Source organism: Haplochromis burtoni, unplaced genomic scaffold, assembly GCF_018398535.1.
Source record: "Haplochromis burtoni strain Fernald_Lab_line unplaced genomic scaffold, NCSU_Asbu1 Contig_34, whole genome shotgun sequence".
In the NCBI taxonomy this organism is placed as follows: domain Eukaryota; kingdom Metazoa; phylum Chordata; class Actinopteri; order Cichliformes; family Cichlidae; genus Haplochromis; species Haplochromis burtoni.
The window spans coordinates 883639-908769 of NW_024582395.1; the positions used below are offsets into that span (position 1 = coordinate 883639).

The following is a 25131-nucleotide window of genomic DNA, read 5'->3' on the forward strand; positions in this document are numbered from 1 at the left end:
CTAAGACTGAAGGCGTCACTTGCATGAGCGATGGAATGTTTTTCCCACTGAAAACGCTATGTCCAGATGTACAGAATCAACTTTTTGGGACTTACAAACAAACAAACAAACAAACAAAAACTGAACTGAAATGAGAAAGCCCACCCTGGAAACATACTAGAACTAATGTACTGAACTGGAAAAAAAAGATAATTAAAGTAAATCAGGAAATTAAGTAATCATGAAACTGTATATCCGAATAATGCATGGTCTCTATGCAAGTTTAAATAGACAAATATTAAACAAGATACTAAAATGTCCTTTAGTATGTGCTTGGCACTATCAAAAAGAATAATAATATGTCCTACTATTCTTATGCAGATGATACACAGTTGTGCTTTTTATTTTTCTTTAATCATCTAACTACTTTTCACAGTTTAATAAGCTGCACTGATAACATTAACTGATGAATGTATAGAAACTTTTCAGAACTGAACAGAGACAAGACAGAAATTTTTGTGATTGCACCAAAAATGTCAGAAACAGAATTTTGTCCATGTTTATCTTCTTCTCTCTGAACACAGTGAGCAAGTCAGAAACCTTGGCATTATTTTGGAACTCAGTTTGGATAATTATACAAATAAGGTCGCCAGAACAGCTTTCTACCACTTAACAAGTGTATGAAAAGTTAGAAAATATATTCCTGAGACTGACTTTGAAAAATGGGTCTATGCATTCATATCAAGCATGCTAGACTACTGTAATGATCTGTTTGCCAAATCATCAGTAGGGTTACTTCAGCTTGTTCAGAATACAGTGGCCAGAGTGCTTACAGGCACATTGAAATTTGAACATATTACCCCAGTACTGAAGTAACTTCACTGGTTTCCAGTTCAGGACGGAATTAACTTTAAAATACTTCCTACAAAAACAAACAAAATACAAAAATTCAGCAGCCAGATTTTTTGGTGTCAGTATACTAAACAGCGATTGGCTCTCTTTACTCATGATGAAGCAGCCTGCCGCTGATCCTACGTCATCAACACGCGCCTGCTGTTCTCCCCGCGCCATTCCTACAAGCGTGTGTTTCCACCTCTCATTACATTACCACTGGCAGCGCTTTAGCAGCCACTGTTACAAGCACAGATTCTGTTTTCTACTGCTTTTCTTTTAGGTGAGTCCAGCTTCATATGTCTTTGTAGAAATATTTAATTGGTTGCCAGGACAAATACTACTGACGGACGTTGGTTTGGATAGAATAAGTTCAAGCTTGCTAGCTAGTCAGCCTAAAGTTAGCTTTGGTGTTTTGGGGTATATGCACGATTATGAACTCTGCCCATCCCGGTTCTTCAGTGAGTGAGCGGTATTTTGATTATAGATGACGCGCACTGGGGCAAGACTACAGCAAGTTGGACTATATTTGCGAATCCTACAGCAGTAGTAAAAGGCAAATGTGAATCACATTAGTTTAAAAATTCTGCCCCACTATTACCCCACGCCACTGAGCTTGTTTTGGTTCCTTCTGTGCTTCAGAAACAAACTAACCCACTGCGTAGACATGCTAGCGACTGCGTTTGTACAATCATAACAAATCCTTGCTTTGACTAAAGGCCTGTAGACACATATAGCTATATATAGTGTAAAATGTCCAGGCGTGTGTTACCGTAGCTTTAGTTGGAGGTAAATCAGTAAATGTACCGATAGCCCCTGCAGTTGCCACCCTAGCTTTCTTGTCAACCGAGCCAACATTTGACAGCAAGCTAGTGTTAGCGACAGAAGCTACGGCAAGTGCAAAACAATATTTAGCTGCCTACCGCTGGATTAGCCTCATGTGTTGGCAATTTACGCGTGGGTGATATAACCCCCAAATCATATCACGATATTCAGGTAGTAGGATATCATGTATGTAAATTAAGGGGCATTTTCTATCATTTTCCAATTAGCTGTTGTCAAGAGTGATTACTGAAAGAAGGTGCCAGCAGCTTTAAATCCAGTGACACAGCATATGATTTAAAGCATAAAATAACACTTTAGCTTAACAGTAAATAAAGTATCTTAACCTTGTAACGCTTCAGAAACTGCACAGCATCGTCAGATAATAAAACTAGAAAATATTTTCTGCGTGGGATGATCTCGCCTGCGTTGAGCTTTTTAACAGAATGCGAAACGCCCAGCTTTTCCACCGTGCAATTTTACGTCCATCTTTTGCTCTTCATGTGAACTAGTGAGGGCTACAACAGTGGTAATTGGAGTGATTTGTTTGAGTCACACATCATTAGGTGCTGGTATATCTTCCTTTGTAGCTTGGTTGTACTCAGTGGCCTGTTTCTGTCTTAAGTGGCAAAACAAGTTTGTTTCTTCTATCTTCAGCGGGAACAGCTTTCTTTCCCTCTTTTGTGCTTTGTTGGAGATTATTGAAGTAGCTACATTTTGAGCTACTAAATAGTAATTTGAGGTTGACACATTGGTCTTGCTCCTGCAGTCAGACTTGCCCCAGGTTTGTCTCATTACACTCACCAAGGACCGTGAATAGTTATGCAGATTTGGGTTGTGGATGAACAAGTTTAAGGTTGTGAATCTTACAGTGGTAAAAAAAAAAAAAAGCAGTATGTGATCAGAACAGAGCACATTCTCATACTGTATGTCACTGTAGGGAAAACAAAAAACTGTCTTAAGTGCTTTGTTTCTTTTTGGGTCGTGGTGTTTTTCGTTTTTTCTGGTAAAAGTTAAAGCATGTGTCATGAAAAAGAATTTTGGTATATTACAGTGGTCTACTGACTACCACCATTTTAATGACGTCTTTAACTAAAATACCCACCAAGAGTAAGCTAGATAATCCTGAAACTATCTTGAGATTCAGTTTCCACTCCGGAAATTGCCACTGAAACCATATTTAAATCACTTTAAAATTGTTTAAAATGTTGCTCTGTAAACCTTCTTTGTATAAAACAGCCGTCCATGACAGTGAGATTATCAGTATATCAGTAGACAATGTCCTGGCAAACCAGGCAGCTCACACAGGTCAGTTTTCTAAATGGATGATATTTTATTACATTGCAGAAAAGATAAGCACGACTTAAACTCATAATGCTACTGATTGAAGTCAATCTGCAGATTCTGTGTTATCAGAATTTGTTTCAGTAATGCTTTAATAATGTATTCCTCCTCACCAGAAATTTGTCCTATAACATAGGAAAATAAGTTATTATATTAAAGCATATATTACCTAAATAAACATTTTTAAAAGATGGTATTTAATAGGAACTGCCTGGCAAAATCACAATGCCGTCATTGTTCATCCAAAGGCTTATTTCATTTGCCACTACATGCTCACTTAAAGCCCTTCCATTAGTACCTACTCAGGTCAGTTCAGCAGTGCTCGACACGGTTTTTTTAGTACCTAAGGTAAACTTGGTGTATACCTTAGGTACTATGTGTGGGCTACTTTGGTAACCCCAAGTCCAACGGATGTAACCTTTTTGTATTTCAGTATAATTTTATTGTTTTGTTGTTAAATTTGACTGCAGAGAGCGGAACATCTTTATTTACCTTTTGATCAAACCTCAGCAGTATTGGTCTTGCATGGGGGAGGAGTTTGGGGACAGAGCCTGTCCTCCTGTGCTTTTCTCAGAGGGTTGAGTGTAACGTTATTAGCTGCTACTGCTGGAGCCAAGACTAGGCTCTCTGCCAAATCCGCCCTTCTATACAACATTTCAAAAACTGGATTTTATCCAAGTTTCTAATTTTTTCCCTCTGCTTTGCAAGCATTTCAGTGCTTGAATGCTCCACATAACACTCATTGTCATTTCGGTACCAGCTGAGTTTCTGTTGCTGCACCCTGTTTTTTTTTTTTTTTTTTTTTAAGCTTTTAGACTGGATTTAAACTCTACTAAACTTTAAACAAGAGAAGATTAAACCAAAAACACATTTTTCTTTTTTTGTATCATATTTTTTTATTTTATTTTACTGACTAATCACTATTTAACTTTAGTTTCTGCAGTAAACATACAGTACTGTCTAAAACTCTTGAACCAACCTTCATTTCTGTTGCTTCCAATGAGTCGGACTTTCTTAGTGTTTTTTTTTTTTCCTTCATTGCCTTGAGTGATAGTTCTCCAGTATTGCTACAGGTCTGTCTGTCATGACCATTTTCAGAGGAGGGTATTTTTGTTGAACGACTTACTATGACCTATGAAGCATTCATGTCGAAAAAGGCACCCAATTAAAGGGATAAAGCAGTGTTATGTCTACATACAGTGGTGTGAAAATAATGTTTACCCTCTTCCTGATTCCCCTGTGTTTTGCATATTTGACACACTTACATGTTTCAGATCATCAATTTTTTTTGTATTAGATGAAGATAACCCCAATGAATACAAAATCCAGTTTCTAAAAGATGATTTCACTGATTAAGGGAGGCAAGTTATCAAAATCTACCTGGTCCTGTAAAAAAGTAATTGCCCCTCCTGTTAGATCATGAATTAACTTTGACCACATTTTTTGGAAAGCTGAGTTCAGTTTTACTAAACACACTCGGGCATTATTACTGGCAGACCTGCTGAATCAAGAAATCACTGAAATAGAATCTGTCTGACAAAGTGAAACAGGCTAAAAGAGCTCTAAAAGCAACACATCATGCCACGATCTGAAGAAACGCCTGTGAAACGAAGTCACTGAAATCTGTGAGGCGGAAAGGGTTACATATAGCCATTTGTAAGGCTTTGGGACTCCATTGAACCAAAGTGAGAGCCATTATACACAAATGGAGAAAACTTGGAACAGTGGTGAAGCTTCCCAGGAGTGACCGGCCTACCACAATTACTCCAAGAGCACATCGACGTCTCATCTAGGAGCTCACAAAGTACCCAGAACAACATTAAAGAACCGCAGGCTTCACATGTCTCAGTCAAGGTCAGAGTTCATGATTCAAAGAAAGTGACTGGTAGAGCAGGGCGATATAACCAAAAATATTTCTCACGATATAGATTTGAAAATTTGCGATAACGATATAACTGACGATATAATTGACACTAGAGAAAATACTTTACAACTCCACAATTTTATTAGTGCAAAAAAACCCCCATCAATGTATTTTCACTTAAACAAGCAGCTGTTTTTTACATTAAAGTTGTATAAAAACGTAACAGTGCAAATTCCTTGCTGACAGTTTAACCAAAAGGCATTTCCAGTGGAAATTGGCCGACATATCCTCAGCATAACCATGTATAATATCCACAAAACTTAAAAAGAGGTTATAAACACACAATACGGTAATATCTTGTTGAAGCACAGTACGTATCACTCCGCGAGGCTCCTGCCTACGATAGCCGTAATGCACCGACAATCCATCAAGCGGTGCGGCTTCGTAGCTTAGCAAAGTCGTACTAAAACATTCGCCGTGTACGACATAAAATCGTTTTGAGGTCAGTAAACACAACCAGAATTCATACATAAGGCACATGGGATTATAAGGGGCACGATTTTCAGAAAAATCAAAGGTTTGATTTTAAGTGTGCCGTATTTACCAAACAACACGGTAATAACGACGGTCCCCTGGCATGCTCTACCAAAAATAGTGCTTTGTTGTGTATCTGACAGACGAAAGCTAAACCAGTTCCACACCACTGTCGTTGCACCATTTTTACAAACCAATTCTGGTTCATCCGTTTCATTCAACGATCCGCTTTCGCCCTTGTCATTCTCCGTCACCGCCGTGCCTTTTTCGCCATGTGCGTATGAAAACAAAGGCACTGCGCTTGCGCGTTTTACCCATATTCTATCGCGATATTTCATTTCCTTGTCGTTGCCCAACATTATACTGGTATTACCGTGAACGGTATTATATGGCCCAGCCCTAGTGACTGGGCAAAAATGGTTTGCATGGCAGAATTCTAAGACAAAATCCACTGCTGAGCAAAAGGAACTTAAAGACTCATCTCAGTTTTGCCAGAAACATCTTGATGATCCCAAAGACTTTTGGGAAAATTCTCTGTGGACTGATGAGACAAATGTTGAACTTTTTGGAAGGTGTGTGTCCCATTACATCTGGCATAAAAGAAACAGCTTTTCAGAAAAGGAAAATCGCACCAAAAGTAAAATATGGTGCTGGTAGTGTAGTGGTCTGGGGCTGTTTTATTGCCTCAGGACCTGGAAGACTTGCTGAATTCTGCTGTCTACCAAAACATCCTTAAGTAGAATGTCCGGCCATCCGTTTCTGACCTGAACTTGAATATTGAATGAAAAGGCAGTTCATGCTTGAAAATCTTACAATGGGGTTGAGATGAGCCAAAATTCCTCTCTGTAAAAGACTCATTGCACTTGTTGCTGGTAAGAGTGGCCCAGCCATTATTAGGTTTAGGGGGCAATCAGTTTTTCACACAGGGCCATATAAGTTTGGATTTTTTTCTCTCCCCGTAATAATAAACACCTTCATTTAGAAACTGCTTTTTGTGTCTAATATTTAAATTTGTTTGATGATCTAAACATTTAATTGTAACAAACATACAAAAATTAGCAAATAGTATTAATAGAAGGGTGACTGTCAAGACGCCATACTTAAGGAAAGAAAATAGAAATAAAAATATGACGTAAGTTACAGATGTCAAAACAAGGGATTTTTATTGGACTGAATTATTGGATTCTTTGGAGTGAAATCCTTTTTTGCCATTTCTGATTCAGTTTGCATGGAGATGGTCAGGAAAGCGTTGTCAACAGTCACAAGAGTGGAATGTGAGTTGGAAATGAAAGTGTAGAAGTACCCCCTCCCTGTAAATAAAAGGAGAAAATCTTATTTGTCAAGTGCTTTGTGAAAAATAAGTGAATATTATAATCAGTTGGCTCTGCAGAATGAGCCTTTCATCCTGCAGATGAACTTCGAATTCCACCGTCTTAGACTGCAGCTGGTGACAGTCCTTATTCTGGTCTGCAGGCTCAGTAAACTCACTGTAGCGACACTTGAATCAGTAGTCACTTTCTGCAGTTTCCAGTTGGAGTGACCCTCCAGTTCGCAGCAGTTCTGCTTCCATTCTCAGAGAAAGCAGAAACCACAATAAGCCACAATAACAACCTGGACACTGATCGCAGATAGCATCATTTACACAGGCAAATAAGGGGGGGGGAATAAGCTCGAATTACTTAAAGTATACTTGGTAGCTCTTATTATGTCTGGGTGGCCCACCAAGGTAAAGTTTATCTGTGAGGAAACGCTTATCAATTTGTAGGTGAATGTTTATCTTAAATCAAGATGACTGTGCTCACAAAGTCGACCTTCATTAATGTCTTTAAGAATTGACTGGTACTAGTCTTACTATAATCAAAATTAATAATGGTAATGTATAATGCATGGACTGTGCACTAAAATAATTATACTTTGTAATGTGAAAATTGCACCGGCCGCAATGCTCCTGATTCATTCTTAATGCACATGTAGTTACAGACGCACACAGTGTTTTGTGGTGCAGGATATTTACTTTTGGACTGTAGATGGCAGTCTTGTTGTTTCCTATGCTGTTTTTCTAACCTAGTCATGAAAAGTCAGCCACCATACTACTAATGATTTCACGGATGGCACTTAAAATGAATTCTGTGCCAATTTAATATGACTGGTTTGTTAAAAGGATTATTTAAAAACGTTTTTAATGTAATGTATTTGGAATAACACTAATAAATGTATTTTTTTATTCATATTGTAAATGGCTCGTTTTGTTTTGTACTGAGGAGAGTGTTTTAAAAAAAGGGAAACAAAATCTGTTAATCCCTTCATGAAAGGTTGAGCTCATAATGAAGGATTCATGTTATCAGTGTAGGCCTGGTTAGGCAACAGTTCATTATTCAGACTGTGAAAGTGACTCGGGTACTTCCTTTGAGACTGAAAAACACCTTTGGACGTGTGAAGCTGGGGTGCTTGAATTCTATCTGGGACAGAACAGCTCTTTGTACAGCTGAGATGACTGTCAGTGTTTCTATTAGGTGCGCTTCTCTTTATTCGGATGGGTTTGTTTCTTTCTCAGTCAGTTTGACAGTGATTTCAGCACTGCTTGATCTATAATAAAAAGTAAGATGGAAAAAGATGCAGCCACAGACAAAGCAACAGAAATTCCTTGTACTGACATTTTTTTTTTGTAGATGTAATTTGACTGCATCAGCTTTAGCTACACTGAAACTATTTTGAAAGGTTTTACTCCCAGCTCAACCAGAACTTTTCACGGACAGAAAAAAATAAATTCTGCTTTCTGTCTGTCTCTCCTTCTCTCCCTCCCCTTTTGTTTTCCTTCAGATATATCCAGTTATGGATATGGACAGTGCCAGTTCAGTGGTGCTGCAGGCCTTAACCCAAGCTACCAGTCAGGACACAGCTGTGCTCAAGCCTGCGGAGGAGCAGCTCCGGCAGTGGGAGACCCAGCCAGGCTTCTACTCAGTCCTTCTGGTGAGGCGATGATATCAAAGAAGAGAAATAAAGTCTACATCAAAACCACTAAAACTAATAAAGATCTTAATAGGGTATTTTGCTGAACGTTAGATGCCACCGGGTTTAATTTATCTGCTGAAACGTATCATTTTAGGGCTTCTTTGTTTTCAGATGGATGGAAATATTTCTCTCGGCATTAGAACAGGACACTGAGGAGTAAGATATTTTCTGTTTTAACAGTCTGTCCAGTCACCTTCACACGAAAGTAACGAACAAGTTTTTTTTCTTTTTTAACCACATCAACTGTCAATATGCAAAAGCATGTGTGGTGACAAAGCTGGTAAACAATGCCCTGACCGGCACCTACCACTTGGTGTCTTTTCACCACAAAGCCCTTGTGGATCCACAGTGGATCCTCACACATTTTTGTTTGCTGTCTAAACCATACAATACAATGCAATGAGATGGATTTCACTTTCATCTCTCTGCATTTCGTAAATAAATTGGCTCAGGTTGTGTTCTGCAAGGCTAAGCTCGAATGATTATTACATTCATGGAACAGTTTATTATTTTCCTTTATATTTGCCAATAATACACTGTAGATTTGTGAGACAACACTGCATGCGATTTCCTTTTCACGTTGGAAGTCTCTCCGAAAATTCCTTTTGAAACTACTTCTCCACGATGTGAAATATAGTGAAACTAACGATAGCTTTTGTTGTCTGTCTCCTCTCGTAGTCCTGTTGCGTCTTAGACACGGGATATGTTACATTCCGGGTTTTACAGTGACATGATCTCATTATTCAAACATTGATGATATTTGTTGATGTTACAACAGTTACTGAATGAGCCATGCTTCTTGCACAATGAGTACTATGGGTGAGGTCTAACAGTACATCACGTAATATTAGATGCATTAGGTTAGACTTCCTCTTTTAACCGTATTAGAATAAAACATTTTCACAGCTACTTAGGGTGTCATCTTGCAAATTATCTATCTAGTTATGCTAATGCATCCATGCACACTTTAGTAACCTTTAGTAAGTCACAGCAATTAGTAATGTGTAAGTTTGTAAAGACAGCTTTGTGAGGTGAGGTACACAAAGTAATTTGTTGTTAGCTTCTCATTATTCCGGTCTTTATTTTAGGGTGGGGTTTTTTTTTATTTTTATTTTTTTATAAAGGCAGTAAATGTAGTTACCACTGTTGTGCTATGTGACTAAAGATGCTGAGCTCTCTCTCTTTGGAGAAGCATAAGGATGGATCCCTCCGGATGATGGTGCTGCAGGTATTGAATCAGTGCTGCAGTATTAAATTGATGATGACCCTGATGAAGGCTACAAGCGGAAACGTGCTGCTTAAGCAATAAAGGTCTTCTGTATACTCAGTATTGGGAAGGTTACTTTTAAAATGTATTCTATTACAGATTACAGAATACATGCCCCAAAATGTATTTTGTAACATATTCCGTTACATTACTCAATGAGCGTAATGTATTCTGAATACTTTGGATTACTTAATGTATTATCATGCTTTTTACAACTACATGAAAGTACTATTGTGTGATTTTTATTACTATTACTGAAGGCTACTCGCCATTAGGGCTGCCACAAACGATTATTTTGATAGTCGACTAGTCACCGATTATTTTTGCGATTAGTTGACTAATCAGATCATGCATCCATTGGACGTACAGCTTATTGCACCAGCATGCATCTGCTCTTATATAACTATCATTAGCTCTGGGAAGACACAAAGGACGACTGTTTGCCTTTCCTGGACTGCGCTGTGCACATTGAAGAGAACGGCAAACTCAACATCGAAGTTTACCGGAAGCCCACACACACGGACCAGTACCTCCTCTTTGACTCCCATCACCCTTTGGAACACAAACTTGGAGTAATTAGGACCCTACACCACCGGGCAGAACATGTTCCCTCTAAGCCTGAAGGAAAAAAGAAGGAACACACACATGTAAAGGAAGCACTCAAAACGTGCGGCTATCCTAAATGGGCGTTCTTAAAGTCAGCAAAGAGGCACAGAAAAGAAGATCAGACACCAGCGAGGGAGGATAAGAAGGACAGACGCAACAACATTGTCATCCCCTATGTAGCCGGTGTATCAGAAAAACTCAGGAGAGTTTTCTCCAAGCAGACATCCCGTGATTTCAGACCCAGCAACACGCTCAGACAGAAACTGGTTCACCCGAAAGACAAAACGCCAAAACACAAACTTAACAATGTGGTGTATGCTGTACAGTGCAGCGAGGAATGCCCAGACCTCTACATTGGAGAGACCAAACAGCCACTTCACAAGCACATGGCACAACACAGAAGAGCCACCTCCACAGGACAAGACTCAGCAGTCCATCTGCATCTTAAGGATAAAGGACACTCTTTCGAGGATGCCAATGTTCACATTTTGGACAGAGAGGACAGATGGTTTGAAAGAGGAGTGAAAGAAGCCATCTATGTCCACTGTGAGCGACCATCTTTGAACAGAGGCGGGGTTTACGACACCAACTCTCTGCCATCTATAATCCAGTTTTGAGATCCCTTCCCAGACGCCTTAACGCCCACTCACATCCTGGGCCATCTGACCTCAGGAATTCGCATGATAAGGTGGGGCCAGGTTTCACAATGAACACACCCGAAACTCTGGCTGATTGGGACCCACACCCATTTCACACCTTGGCTCAGGGATTAGAGGATCATCAGGGGGTCCTTTTGTCCCTCTGTGGGGGGAACTCCCACTAGGTTTATATCTGGGACTCTCCACCATTTGACCTTAGAACTGAAGAAGCTTCTCGGATGAGAGGTGAAACGTCTTCAAGCAACTTAAAGAAGTCCAGACGCTTTTCTTTGCAAGCTCCTTTGACTACGAGACTAAGAGTAATATTAAAACTAACTAGCTGCCGCCATTGTTGGAAACTGAGCTGGGCTGCGCTATGAATTCTGGGACAGAGCTACTTCTTCTTCTTCGGGGTTTAACGGCAGCTGGCATCCTTGTACATGCAGTGCTGCCATCTTCTGTTTCAGTCCGTTATTACACTCTTAAATCCTACTACTTATTCCTGCGTCTTTTGGGATCTTACAAAGCGTCAAACGACGCGTCGACTATTAAATTAGTCATCGACGATTTTAACAGTCGACGTAATAGTGACTAGTCGACTAATCGTAGCAGCCCTACTCGCCATACCAATACCAACTAGATTTTTAAATCGTAATATATAATGAGTAACAGTAGGTTGACATTAGGTAAGGCTGCACTTTTTGCAGCGATCTCGTACGGAAAACTATTCCGCGCGTATATAAAACAGGTCCGCGGCTCCGAACCGCAGTAAAGGAACCTCTGACTAATACGTCGGGTTCCGTGTCGGGCTCATAGCCAAAAACTAGCCTTACTTTGTTGTTTGGGTCAAGTTTGCTAGTGAGAGACAGAGAGAGGCGTTGAAAGGCTGCTCCACCAGAACTTATTGTTTTGGAGGAAAACACGAACACAGAGTACAGTCGAGTCTTAAGAACTTACTTAGAACTGGGCTATACTGCCCATGAGGCTACATTCTTTAGGGCTATGCCTGTAACACTCTGCCTATTGCTTTCATATTAAATCACTTTTTGGACAATAATTTTTAATTATGCGGGCCGCAAGTGGGGGTAACATGGGCCGCGAGATTGAGACACAGGCATTAGAGCCTCTTAATATGTGTTTTGTTTGGGTTTCCACCGGCGTAGAATTACCAAAAATAGAGAGGGGACAGCCTAACATAGGAAACAGGAAAAGACCGCCATGTAATCCTTTTAATTCAACAAAGTAACTGTATTCTGAATACCACCTTTTTAAACGGTAACTGTAACGGAATACAGTTACTCATATTTTGTATTTTAAATACGTAATGGCGGTACATGTATTCCGTTACTCCCCAACACTGTGTATACTACAGGTGTTGCTGGATCTTCCATCTCTTTAGTAACCAGTTAACTCAGGAAAATAACTTTTAGATTTACCGGTACAGCACTTAAACTGATGCAACTAATGTAGATACCTAATCAGCAAATTATATTACAGCAAGTCAGCGCAATTAGGCATGTAGACATGACCAAGATGACCTGCTGAAGTTCAAACTCAATGTCAAAACGGGAAAAAATGTGATTTCAAGTGACTTAGCTTGGCATGGTTGTTGGAGCTAGACAGCCTAATATTTCAGAAATTTTGTAATATCCACTGAACAGCCGCTCTCTGGACAAAAATGCGTTGTTGCTGCCAGAGGTCAGGGGAGATGGCTTCACTGCTTCAAGCTAATAGGAAGACCACAATAGCTCCACTTGTTACAATCAAGGTATGCAGAAGAGTATCTGAACACCCAATATGAAGGTGATACACTTGCCAGCTAAGAATAGGAACCTACAGTTCACACGACATCACCAAAATTGACAATAAAAGGTTGCCCCATACTTTGGGCCCCTTAGTACCAATTGAGCATTGTTTAAACACCCGAGCCTACCTGAGTAATGTGGCTGCCCATCTCTTTTTGACCACACTTTTTTGTGTAAAGGCTGTTTTCGTTCTCATTTTCTGATGGCTGCTTCCAGTAGGAGTAATGCACTCAAAGTCACAAAGATCCAAAGATTTCTTTTGATATAGCACTGTACTTCAGAGGCCTTCAAAGTCATGAGATCGTAATCCAACATAGCACCTGTTGGGTGTGGTGAAATGGGAGAGTCACATTGATGTACAGCCAACAAATCTGGTGCAACTGTGTGATACTATTGTGTCTGAGGAATGGGGTCATGTTGTTGAAGCTGTGCCACAAAGAATTTAGGCAGTTCTGAAGTTTTTTGGTTTTTCCCAAATGCTTTTTCAACAAAACAAGGGAAACATTTCTAGAAATACTAGTTTTCTTTAGAAAGCATAGAATATTTGTATTTACACACATTAACAGAATTATTTAAGAAAAACTAAATATTACCAGTGGCAATATTATCAGCTCTCTGGAAAACTAAACTTTTTATTGAGCACAAAGCACTGCTGTGAACTGATGTGTTTTAATGCTTGAAGCTTGTAAAATCAAGTTAAAACTGAAGGTTATCTTAAAAAACAGCATAAAAACTTGAGGAAAAAATATGATACTAAAAACAAAAGAAATCAGATTAAATCAGACTTGAGAAATAGAGTTGTTGGTGCTTACATATAAGAAGATGGATATACCAAGTTATCAGAGCGTATAATGTATAACTATTGAAAAATTGAAGAGAGAGCCACACAGTATAGAACAAACCAGGCAGAGGAAGGAAGCAAAAGATTTGAAGGACTCTAGAAAGAAAACTAGTGAAAGCTGTGTCTAAAGACCCCAGAACAAGTGCCAAGACATTAGTGGATGACTAGCAAAGTGTCAAAGAAGACGATCCTGCACAGAAATGGACAAAGAAAGGTTTGCAACCTTGCAGGAAACGTGTGAGACTTGTTTAAAGCTACAACAAGTCACAGCGGGCTGTTACCCAGAAAAAAAGGATACACAATTGTCTATTAGTAACAGGGAAGCTAATAGTAAAAGTTGACCCTGGTAGTTTTTGTAAAATAATAACAAGCTGGTTTTTTGCATATCTCATATGTATAGGACCAACTACGAGATTTCCCTGAGGTTAGTTAGGACATAGAGAGATGGCGAGGCACAAAGTGAAAGTTCCTCCTACATGGAGGTTTATTTTATTTTATTTTTTTTTAGTTTGTTTGTTTTAAATTCCCACCTAACATTATTGCTGTTCAGGGCATTCTCCAACAAGCTTGACTGAGTGAGCTGAGCAACTAACGATGTGTGAGACAGTTCTGTGAGCCTGTCTCTTCCTGGATGCAGTTCAGACTTGTGCCATTTTAAAAGTGATAAGTGAATGCTAGCAGAGCCAGCCAAATAAGATTGTAACTTTTATGGAAAGGAAATAAATGTTGCTCATGAAACTGATGCATTCAGATGGCCTCAGATTAATGGAGGAGAATGCACATCAGAATGTGACATTTGTTTCTCTCCTTTAATGGCCCATCATATTTGCAAGTGTAGGATGGCCAAGATGTTAACTTTGACCTTACATTGCAAAAATGTAAAACACATTTTTTTCCCCCCCCGTGTGAACTTTTAGACAGGTACAAACTGTAGCATAATTGGTGGGGACATACAATCACAAGGTGATTTATTATTACATTTGTAATACTGAAAATCACCACAAACTTTTTCTTTAACTCACTTTAAAAGCGTGTGTGCTTTGATGTTTTGTGGAATTGGGGGGTGGGGTCATATTGCTAGACCCCATCTCAAAAATCCCATCCTGGGTCATCCTTAGCTTTGAGTTCAGTGTTATCTCTGGAGTCACAGATGATTTAAATTTTCACGAGATGTTCCTGATACCACGGTCCCTGGCAATTACGCCATGGTGTGCTGTGTGCGCGCTGTCTCATCTCATTTAGTATGATAGCGGTCTCTCTTAATCTCTCACCTCAGAGATGGTACAGAAGGTGTCAGTAAATAAAGAGCAAGGGAACCAAACCAGCTGAATTACTGTTTCAGAGAGGAATCTGATGAGGATTTTGTTGCTTTCTTAACTTGCATAGTTAAATAAAAAAAAACAGATGGATATTTTAGGTTTGCATTAAAGCAAAAGTAAAAGTTATGCTTTTTGAAAAATCACGTTGTCATTTTATCTCCCAAACTTGAAAGGACTAAGTTTCCAATCTTTGATGTTACTGTTCTCTCTTTATGGAGCCTCTGCCTTTGCCGTGTAAGGAAGAATGACTTTACACAGCAGTATTTTCTGTGGTTACGTTTTAAATCTCAGTGATTTTGGCATTTATGATAAGTAAAGCTGCATTAGTTTGGTCACTTGAGACATATTGTAACATAAAGTCAGTGTGACCTGGATTTTAACGGTGCTGTATCTTAAAGGGCTTGTAGCCATCAGAGTACTGTGTAGTCCTACTCATTTGAGCTAACAAGGCACTGTGAGCTGAGCTGATTATGTTTCTTTCCCACAGAATATCTTCAATAACCACATGCTGGATGTGAATGTCAGGTGGCTTGCGGTTCTGTACTTCAAAAATGGCATCGACAGATACTGGAGGAGAGTTGCACCTCAGTAAGTGCTTGCTTGTGTCACGTTCTCTGCTGCTAATCAGCCTCTCTATTCTGCCTTTCCATTTTAGACCTTTTCTTTTCTCTCCTGCAGCTCATCGTTTCCTTTCTTGTCTCTTCCACTCCTGAAGCATGTCTATTCATCGGTCTTAATCTCTTTGCCTGATTTTGAGGCTTTATTTTCAAATCTTTTTGTTTCATATTTGCAGTTGCAATTTTCTGTTTTGTCACAGCCTCCATGTCCTCCATTTTCCCATTGTCTTTCCTTCACTAGTTTTAGCTTACATCTGCATTTCTCTCTCCATCACTTCTCACAGCTGCCATTTTCCCCCTTTTTTACCTTCTGTCCTGATTATTCATATCATTGTGATTTGATTTTATGCTTGGTTTATTCTTTTGTGTCTCTTGTAAGATCGGATTTTAGTAGTCAAAACCTACAAATTTTCTTCGGGTACCTGACTAGCTGGCTTTTGTAAGGTTTGAATGGACGTTTGCTGTTAAACTCACAGGAGAGGAGCTGGTTGGAGGTAATCGGTTCTGCCTAAGCACTTGTGGCCACTCTTTGACTGCTTCACATTGTTGCAGTTCATTTCTGTTGTTGTTGTAAGTTTGGTAAGTTTTCTGCTCTTACCAAAGTTGAGTCACTCTTGTCAGTAGTTCTGTAAACTAAATTTTACTTGGAGTGCTGTGGTCCATGGATTATTGATGCGATTACTTTTGGACAATGCCATTTACCCAGAGGTTGGATAGTGTGTGACTCAGCACAGTTCATGTGGTGTCAGTGTATGAAGTGTAGGCAACATGACATAACATTTTTGTTACAGCAGCTTACAGTAATAGACTTTAACTGAATTAATTTAAAAATTGTTTAAAAAAAAATAAATGTGTGAGTGTGTTGCCAGATTTAGTTAACTTGAGGTTTTGAAATACTTTGTCCAGGTACATTTACAATAGTTATTGTTTCTAAGTCATTAGCAAAGCCACATTTTTGCGTCAGTCCTTTAAATAAGCAATTATTGAACAGCAAGCCTTGGATTTTTGTCTCACTTTCTGAAGGGACTTTTAGTTACAGTACTGGGTAGAGTAGTAGATGATGATAAATAGTTTTAACAAGTCATTGTTAAAAACGTTAATGCCCATTTCCATCCAAAATGGTGTTACTAGATACCATTACAGGCCGCACCAACTCGGCTCTGTGTCCTGGCTCATTTTAGCACGACTGTGCCACTTGGAGCTAATAGTGCCGTCATCAGTGTTAATGTAACACATGTGCTGCTGCTGTGACAAGCCCAGAAATTCTCCTATGAAAAAGGTCAACTTCCTTTTTAATGGACTTAATGAAAAAGCCTAAATTAAGATGGTACAAATGTAAAAGGTAAAGCAGCTTTACAATCAAATAATAATCAAATATTAAAACTACAGAGATGAATACAGTTAAAAATATGACATTAATGGATAATATAGTAATTTACCTGTTTACAGTTTCCCGCTCTGATCAACAGATGTTCCAGTGACTTCAAATTACAACATAAAAACTTAAAGCTGAAGAATTCTTACTTAACCTAATGTTAAACTGATAAATCTATTTGTTACATTTATGCCATCCCTGGTGTACTGTCAGCTTTGGGAAAACCGCTGACCTCGATGCAACCAGAACCAACATTGTACAAACGAAAAGGACATTTATGCAGAACCGGGTGATTTACATTTTTAGTTGGAAATCGGTTGATTTAGCTGAATTGTTATGATGAGTTAATTTTATGGAGTTGTACTATAGTGTGCCCTAGTTTGGCAAATGAATGAATAAATATTGTTAAAGTAGGATTTAAGTAATTTGCTTGTAAAATCACTTAAATTACTTGTAAAACAATAGAAAGCTGGCTTATATTCTCCACTGTTGCTGAGGGAGTGACTCACTTGAGCAACCTGCAGTTCCTAGAGAGGTTTTTACACCAAATCTGCTTCTTGTTCTGCATTTATTCAAATGCATTTTTGAAAATACATCTCCCTGCAACATATTATGTGGCTGGAAACACCCACATAATAGCCAGAACAACCTAATAAAATTTGGAGTTGAGTGTTTCTCTTTCAGGAAATTTTCAGTCTGTGCATTGTGTTAAACCTTTTTGTGTCTCTCACTTGGTTGATATTTTCCACCCTCAAATCATCAGATTTTCTAGCTCCTTGCAGACTTACAAGGACAAAAATGGGGCTCAGGAGCATACTTGCTTACGTTAATATATCTTTTAATCTTTCATCCTGTATTTCTTTAAAGCTTGCCTCACCCCCGTATTCCCAAAATATGTGTGTGTAGCAAATCTTGTATTACTAATTCGCAATCTCCCTGCAAGTAATTTGACTTCCACCCATCTCGCTTCTCTTTCTGCCACGGGTTACAGCATGAGTCACTCCTCACGGTTCTTCAAATCAGATGCTTTCAATGTGCCTAACTTCAGCAGCAGCTGAATTAGAACAGGGTAACTCATCATAAAACAACATATTTTCTTGCATATTCACACAAATTGTGACTATTTTGCGACCTCCAAAGTATATCTGGTTTGGAGGACAGCAGGTTTATTCAAAGTTTACTAATTAATTAATGCATTTCACAGGATCTTCACTTAATAATGTAGCACATTTAATTAATTTTAATAAATCCCTTACCAAGTTGGCTATTTTGTCATATTCATTATTGCCATAATATTAAAGTCTGTGATTTGCACGTCTAGAATCCAAATTGAGATAATAGGGGTCTCTTAGGATATGTGCTGCATTCAACAATGCCAGGGCGGCTGGCACTCGCTCCTCGTAATGCGACATGGTGGCTCAGTAGTTGGCATTCTTGCCTTCAGCTAGAAAATTCTGGGTTTAACACTTGGTCCTGTTTTATTGTGGATAATTTGAATGAATATTCCTGCACACTACAGTCTGATTACTGTGTCTAAGATCAAAATGAATTAAATAAATCTGCAACATGAGGTACATGAATAAAGACATTGTGCAAAAAAGTAACAGTTTATCTATGTTAGGTCTACAATTAATGTGCAGTAGTATGCAAAAGTCTTGAGCCACTCCTCATTTCTTCATCTGCAGTGATTTATTGAAAGGTTCAAATATACATGGAAGTACAGTATGGAAGGTCAGTATTTGAGATGACCACCTTCTTCATCACAGTCTCTCCTCTTATACAAGCTTTCTTATGACATCTTCAAGTAGTTTTAACGAATAGTTTTCAAGCTTCTTAAAGGACATTCAAAGCTCTTCTTTGGATCTTGGTTGCCTTTGGTTTCATTTACTATCAAGATGATCCCACACTGCTTAATGTTGAGGTCCGGGCTCTGGGGATGCCAGTCGGTGACTTATTACGTCCATTGTATTTTTTAAATTTATTTATTTTTTAGATATCCAGGAATGTTTTTACTACATTGGCAGGCTTTTTGGGATCATTGTCATGTTGAAAAATGAAGCTGTTGCCAATCTGATGCTTTCCATATGGTACTGCATGATTCTTAAGAACATGACCATCAGATACTGTTCATGTGCAAGAACGTCTGGCTGCTTGGAAGTAAGAAATGAAAGGTGGTTTAAGGTTTTTGCGCAGTACTGTGAAAGCAAAATTACTGTGGGGCAAGATTGTTTTAAAGTAATACTGAAATACTGTACTCATTTATCTATAGACGCTTTCAAATGTGTCTGTTTTTCTATATTAAGTGCTGCCTTTGTCTTTTTGTCAGCTTTATTGTTTCATCTCTCTCGACCTCTCTACTTCCTCTGAACAGCTTTTTGATTGGTTTGTTCGCAGTGCATTATCAGAAGAGGAGAAGACGTCATTGCGTGCTGGTCTAATCACAAACTTCAACGAGCCTGTCAATCAGGTGAGCAGGGAAAATAAAGAGGGAGAGGGTAATAAACATGTTTGATCATTGTATACTGATGAATAAAACACTGATTTCGATTGAAGTGCTTTTATCAAAACCAGATAAGTTACAAAGGATCTGACTGACAGCATTAAGATTTTTTAGGCTGTCACAATGCGACTCCATAGAATGAGATTTGAAAGTGATGAAAGCTGCTAATTCTGCATACTGGGACTTTATTTGACGTTTCTTGATAGACATTTTTTTTGGGGGGCTGTTTGGGGAAGGTTACAACAAACAAATAATTCAGGAGTCAAGCAGCGTAATACATCTGTCCCAGGGGGTACGTGGAACTTGGCCCTAAATGATGGCCATCCATCTTGGTTTCTACAGGTTGTATGTCCCTGTGGGACAGCTCTCGAACATCAGGACTGATCGAGTCCATATGGCAAGCAATGAATACGATTTGGACACCATATGTCTCTCTAGTCACAGCCTCTCGTGGAGTCCAAATTTCATGAGGGTGCTTTATGCTTGTGCATGAGAGAGTGAGTGTAACTTGTGTACAAATTGACTTACTGATGCTTGTGAGGATGCAAGTTTAAATACTTAACTGTGTACTGCAAGACGTTCTGAGATAAATCTTTTATACAACCATAAGAACAAAAACTCACGCAAGGTTTTCACATTTAAAAAAAGAAAAAAAAAAAAGAAGCTATTTGGAGTGTGTTCAAATAATATAAAGAGTTTTGATTTTTATCATAAAATGTCCATTAAGTCTTGAGGTATAAAGTGTCTTTTTCATTTTGAGCTTGAAAGTAATCTCGAAGTATTGAGTGTCTTACCGGCAGTTTGTGTTGGAGTAATGAGTAGACTTGAGCGATATTTGCTCAGCTGTTGGGCTCAGTGGAAAGCCAATTAAAAAAAAAAAAATGAGAAGTGAAGCTGTTACCAGATCATGTGATGCACATTGCAGATATAGCTCAGGCACAAGCACTCTATTTTAAAAATCAACTTAATCCATGCAACTGATTCCCTATCTGTCACCAGATGCATGTACTATGTACACTGTGTTGACTGTAAAAAGTTTGATATTCTGTGTCTTATTTGTTCGAGCTACTTATTTTTAAAAGAGAACTACGTAATAAAATTCCCATCAAGTTTGCTCCACCTTCTGCTGTGTTTATGCTTTGCCCCTGGTCAACTTCTCTTTCCTGCATGTATTTTTTTTCCTTTTTTTTCTCAACAGATAGCAACCCAGATCGCAGTACTGATAGCCAAGGTGGCCCGTCTGGACTGCCCCAGGCAATGGCCAGAGCTCATCCCCATTCTGCTCGAGTCTGTGAAGGGTCAGGATGGCCTGCAGCAGCACAGAGCGCTGTTAACCTTCTATCATGTCACCAAAACTCTAGCATCCAAACGACTGGCGCAGGACAGGCGGCTTTTTCAGGATGTAAGTCCACAATATTAGCTGGTCCAGTGTTGATACAAAATTCTATTACAACCTTTTTGTTCTCCATTGCTTCTTATTCTTATTCTTAGTGTTTTTTAGCTGTGTTTTGCTCTTTATACATCAGTTGTATATACCTGAATAAAAGGTTATGTTAGGTAAACAGTGAAACTTTCTGGATTTTTATACGTTGCAGGTTGCAGACTCCTGCTCTCTGCAATATAACTTTTTTTTCTTTGTTGCTATTTTTTTCCTCCTTCAGAAGATTTTGAAAATGAATAGATGAATACTAAGATTATCCTGAGACTTTTTAGGTTTTCTCTCTACGAGATGCTGTTTAGCTTCTGTTAGAAGCATGTTAAATACAAGATTTATAGCAAAAATATTCCCTTGTCATACATGACTCAAGCATGGTTGACTTGTTTAGAAATGGTTATCAGCGTTTCCGTGTCTTTGTTGATATTGCGTTGAGACAAATTAACTTTTGAGTAAGTATTTCTGGTGTTTCTGGTGAATACAGCGTACATTATACAATATTTTTCTTTCATGCTTGATTTAAATTTGAGTTAAAAAAAAAGGCCATTTGTGGAGAGAAAGATTTTAGAGGAATGAGATGATCAAGCAGAGGGAAGATGGAGACCAACAGAGGGTGAAAGGACATGAGAGCAGTGGCTGAGACCAAATAGTTGGATGCCAGGCAGAGGCGTCCTGTATGCCAAAATTTCTGCCCTTAGGCAACACAAGAAACAAAGGCAGCCTGAGCCCCATTAAACAGCGCACTCATTTAATGATGCACTGATGACTTTGACACTGAATCTCCTCTCTTCCTCCTCTCCTCTTTTTCCTCTCCTCCTCCTCTCTTCTTCTAATAATCATGTGTATACTTTGTCATACAAACATTTTGCTTATGCTGTAATTATATTCTCGGATAGTAATTGGATAGTAATTCTAAGACTGGTAACGCTGCTGAAAGATTAAAAGTATCACTGTAGTGTTGGAGGGCCTTTAGGGAGAGGACTAATTCAGAAATCGGGTTCGCCTTAGGACCTTACAGACCTATACTTAAAGGCACCTTAATAGTTTTTAATTTTTTTTATGTTCTTTTTGATTCATGGGGTAGAAAATGCAAACGGCAAGGATGTACTAGTTTTTTTTTTTTTTTTTTTACACAGATGTAGCACAATGAGGAATAAAAAGGGGGATAAGAAGGTAGACTACAATGCACCTGTCGACTGGAGTAGGTTGTTATATTTTTTGAATGTCTGTAACATCTGGAAACTGTGTATTGACGCTTTGATGCGATTTACCTGTTGTGCATTCACAGAATGTAATGAAACTGTAAAAACCCATATAAACAATAGCGTATTAGTCTACTGAAACACAAAGACTGAGGAAGTCATGAGAACAATATGAAGTTGTTTTCTGAACTTGGCTCATCACTTTTAGGCTCCATGGGTTGGATTAGTCTGGGATCTGAGGAATGGAAAACGACAAGCTGTAGAGAAATCTCTCCAAAGAAGAAACTTGCCAATCTTGCGGTTTCTCTAAAGAATATATCAAAGCCTATGCTGTGCTGTCAAAGTAGGGATTTCTCTTTGAACAGCCGAACATCAACTTAACCACTGATTCTCAGATTTTTCCCACTTGACTCTTGAGTGTTACCAAGAGCGCAAAGTTCCTCTGGCTAGAAGTTGCTTGCTTTCCTTGTTTGATATATGGTGTTCACAATTTTCCACAGAGTAATTTTAATGTGGGTTTCTTGTTTATCTTAATCAAATAGCAAAGACTTGACTGTTATCCCACTGCAATGTTATTGTCAATTTTGAATAGTTAATGAGATTTAATGGTTACACTTACTCTCTTCCTTTGGCAGATTTGTTGGATGTTCTAAGCAGACATTGTCACACTTGGCTGATAGAACTGAGTGCTTTTTATCCACCTTTGATGATCTTGTTTTGCATCTACAGGAGGCTGCTATCATGGAGGGCGAAAGTGTAATTGGTTTGAGCCCAAATAATACTGAGACTATAATTGGAAGTTCATTTGGAGCTAAATTAGACCTGTTATTCACAGGTCCATCTTTCCTTCCTGTTTGTTTGAGTGTATCACCAGCAATTGAGTTTCTGATGTTCCATGTAGGGACACGCCGATTTAATAGCCGCTCGCCAACACCGACCTTGTTGTCACCATATCAACAAATAAAATGACATTTTCTGATGTCAGTGGCCGATGTTTACCTGTGGTCACATTAACTTACTGGCAAAGTGATCCAAGATGGTGTGCTGAAGGGATATTTTTAATGTTAATAAACAATAACGCACTCATATTAGCCCAGAATTTCTTGCGCATTTATGTTGAGTGAAATGACCTCAAATGCTTTCGAGACCCAGATTAACCCAGGTGTGCCTGACCAAAATGTTAATGTGTATGTTGGCAGCTGGCATCGGGCATCTACAGCTTTGCATGCTCCCTGTGGAGCCATCACACAGACTGCTTCCTCCAGCAGATCTACGCCAGAGATGAGGCTGCGGCACTCAGCTCGCTGGAGAGGACACTACTCTCTCTTAAAGGTAGCAACACTTGCACAGACACATGCACGCATGCCACAAACCTGCATTATCATGCAAAGACATGCAGTCACCTATTAGCACAACATGGTAATCTAATCGTCATGATCCCACCATTTGATTAAAAACATAGATAATTGAACATGCAAACATGGAAGTATTAATATATGCAGCTACTTAGTGAAACACTAATTATGAGGAGATGTTGAATATAGTTAATTTTTAATTAGTGAAAATCCTGCACAGTGATGTTTTTTGTGCTCCTTTTAGTGCTTCGCAAACTGACAGTCCATGGATTTCAAGAGCCACAACAGAATATGGAAGTAATGGTGAGTCTCAAGTTATTTCAGCTGTGGCTGCTTTAGTACCTCTCATATTTGGGAAAAGCTGATATTTTTCTGTTGGTGTTTTGGGTCAAAAACGACTCCAATCACAGCGTGCAAAATATGGATGGCCACGATGATTGAAAGTGCCTTGAGCCTTGTCTCGGTTCAAAGAGTCCGGAGCTCTTCTCTCACTTCTAGTGTGAAGAAAGTTTGACTCCATGAAACTGTTAATTCAATTTAGTTTAAATCTGGTTTAAAAAAAATCTTTAGCATGTGCCTGGATAGGGCTTTGGTTTCCTCATGGCTCAGAGTTAATGGAATCATTTGCACAAACTGTCCCAGTTCTTTGAACTCCAGTTTCATATTCTGAGTATCTCCTGTTTGGTGAAAGAATAATAATGAATGCTGAACAAGAATAATTGATAAACCATGTTCCTGGTTATTTTTTGAAGGATTAAGGCTTTTTGAATTTGATTTTAGCCAAGAAAATTCATGCTTGGAATTTTAATGTCTTTTAAGTACCAAAATAAAATGGAAAACATTTTGGTGCATTTACCTGTTCTGTACCTAAACGAATTGTATCTTGAGCACATTGTACAGTCCTATAATGCTGCTAACTATACTGACGATAATTATTTTTTTATCAGATCACCTTTTCAGTATAGCAAATTGAATGCACTTAGGACTAAATTATCTACTAATGCAGTGAAAAAATAGATATAAACCTTTTAGGCTTACTGATTTAAAGCTTTCAGGTGCTACTTAACATTCAGTGAAGGTAAGTGCTCTTGAGGGTCTGAAAAAAATTACCTGAAATCGCTATACTGTATATGTAGGCAAGTGAAAAGAACATAAATGAATTCCATGTAAAACTGTGATGAGCAGTATTTCTTATTTTCCTGGATTTATCCTTTTTTCACCTAAAGGATGCCAGCACTGGTATAACCTGTGGGCTGAAATATATAACAATATAGCCTCGGACAGATGTGACCTCATCAGATTTTTCATTAAAAAAACAACAACAACAAAACTTCTCAGTTTTTGTTTATCTTCTGTGAATTTTAACTCGTAGTAAAATGTACATTTGTTACATAGTCATACATACAGTGTGATTAAATTGACAGATCCCAAACTGTTGTATTTTTGTTCTCTGGTCTTTTTTGAAAGCACTGAGTAATCATCTATGGTACAGGCTGGAAAATGTTAGTGAACCTCTGTGTTAATGACTTCCCCAAAAGCTATTTGGAGTCAGGGTTTCCAATTAAGTAGATTAGATTGGAGGTGCGGGTCGTATGTTGTTGCACTCTGTGAAAGTAAAGGCAGTCAGTAACAACTTTGACATTAAAGATATGCTTGAAGCTATCCAGAATTGCTGGCTATTAGTAATTTATGAGATATATATGTATATATATATATATATATATA

The 25131-nt window shown here is 38.6% G+C and overlaps 1 protein-coding gene across 1 annotated transcript in view; it reads left to right on the forward strand.

The window, feature by feature from the left end:
• The first annotated feature begins 1025 nt into the window (after nt 1–1025).
• ipo11 (importin 11) overlaps nt 1026–25131 on the forward strand; it is a 119321-nt gene continuing 95215 nt past the window's right edge. The window contains exons 1-7 of the mRNA XM_005918993.3: nt 1026–1153; nt 8255–8404; nt 15410–15510; nt 19309–19381; nt 20613–20816; nt 23251–23383; nt 23651–23709. Coding sequence (XP_005919055.1) covers nt 8267–8404; nt 15410–15510; nt 19309–19381; nt 20613–20816; nt 23251–23383; nt 23651–23709 — 708 coding nt within the window. The 5' untranslated portion in view covers nt 1026–1153; nt 8255–8266. The remainder of the gene's footprint in view (nt 1154–8254; nt 8405–15409; nt 15511–19308; nt 19382–20612; nt 20817–23250; nt 23384–23650; nt 23710–25131) is intronic.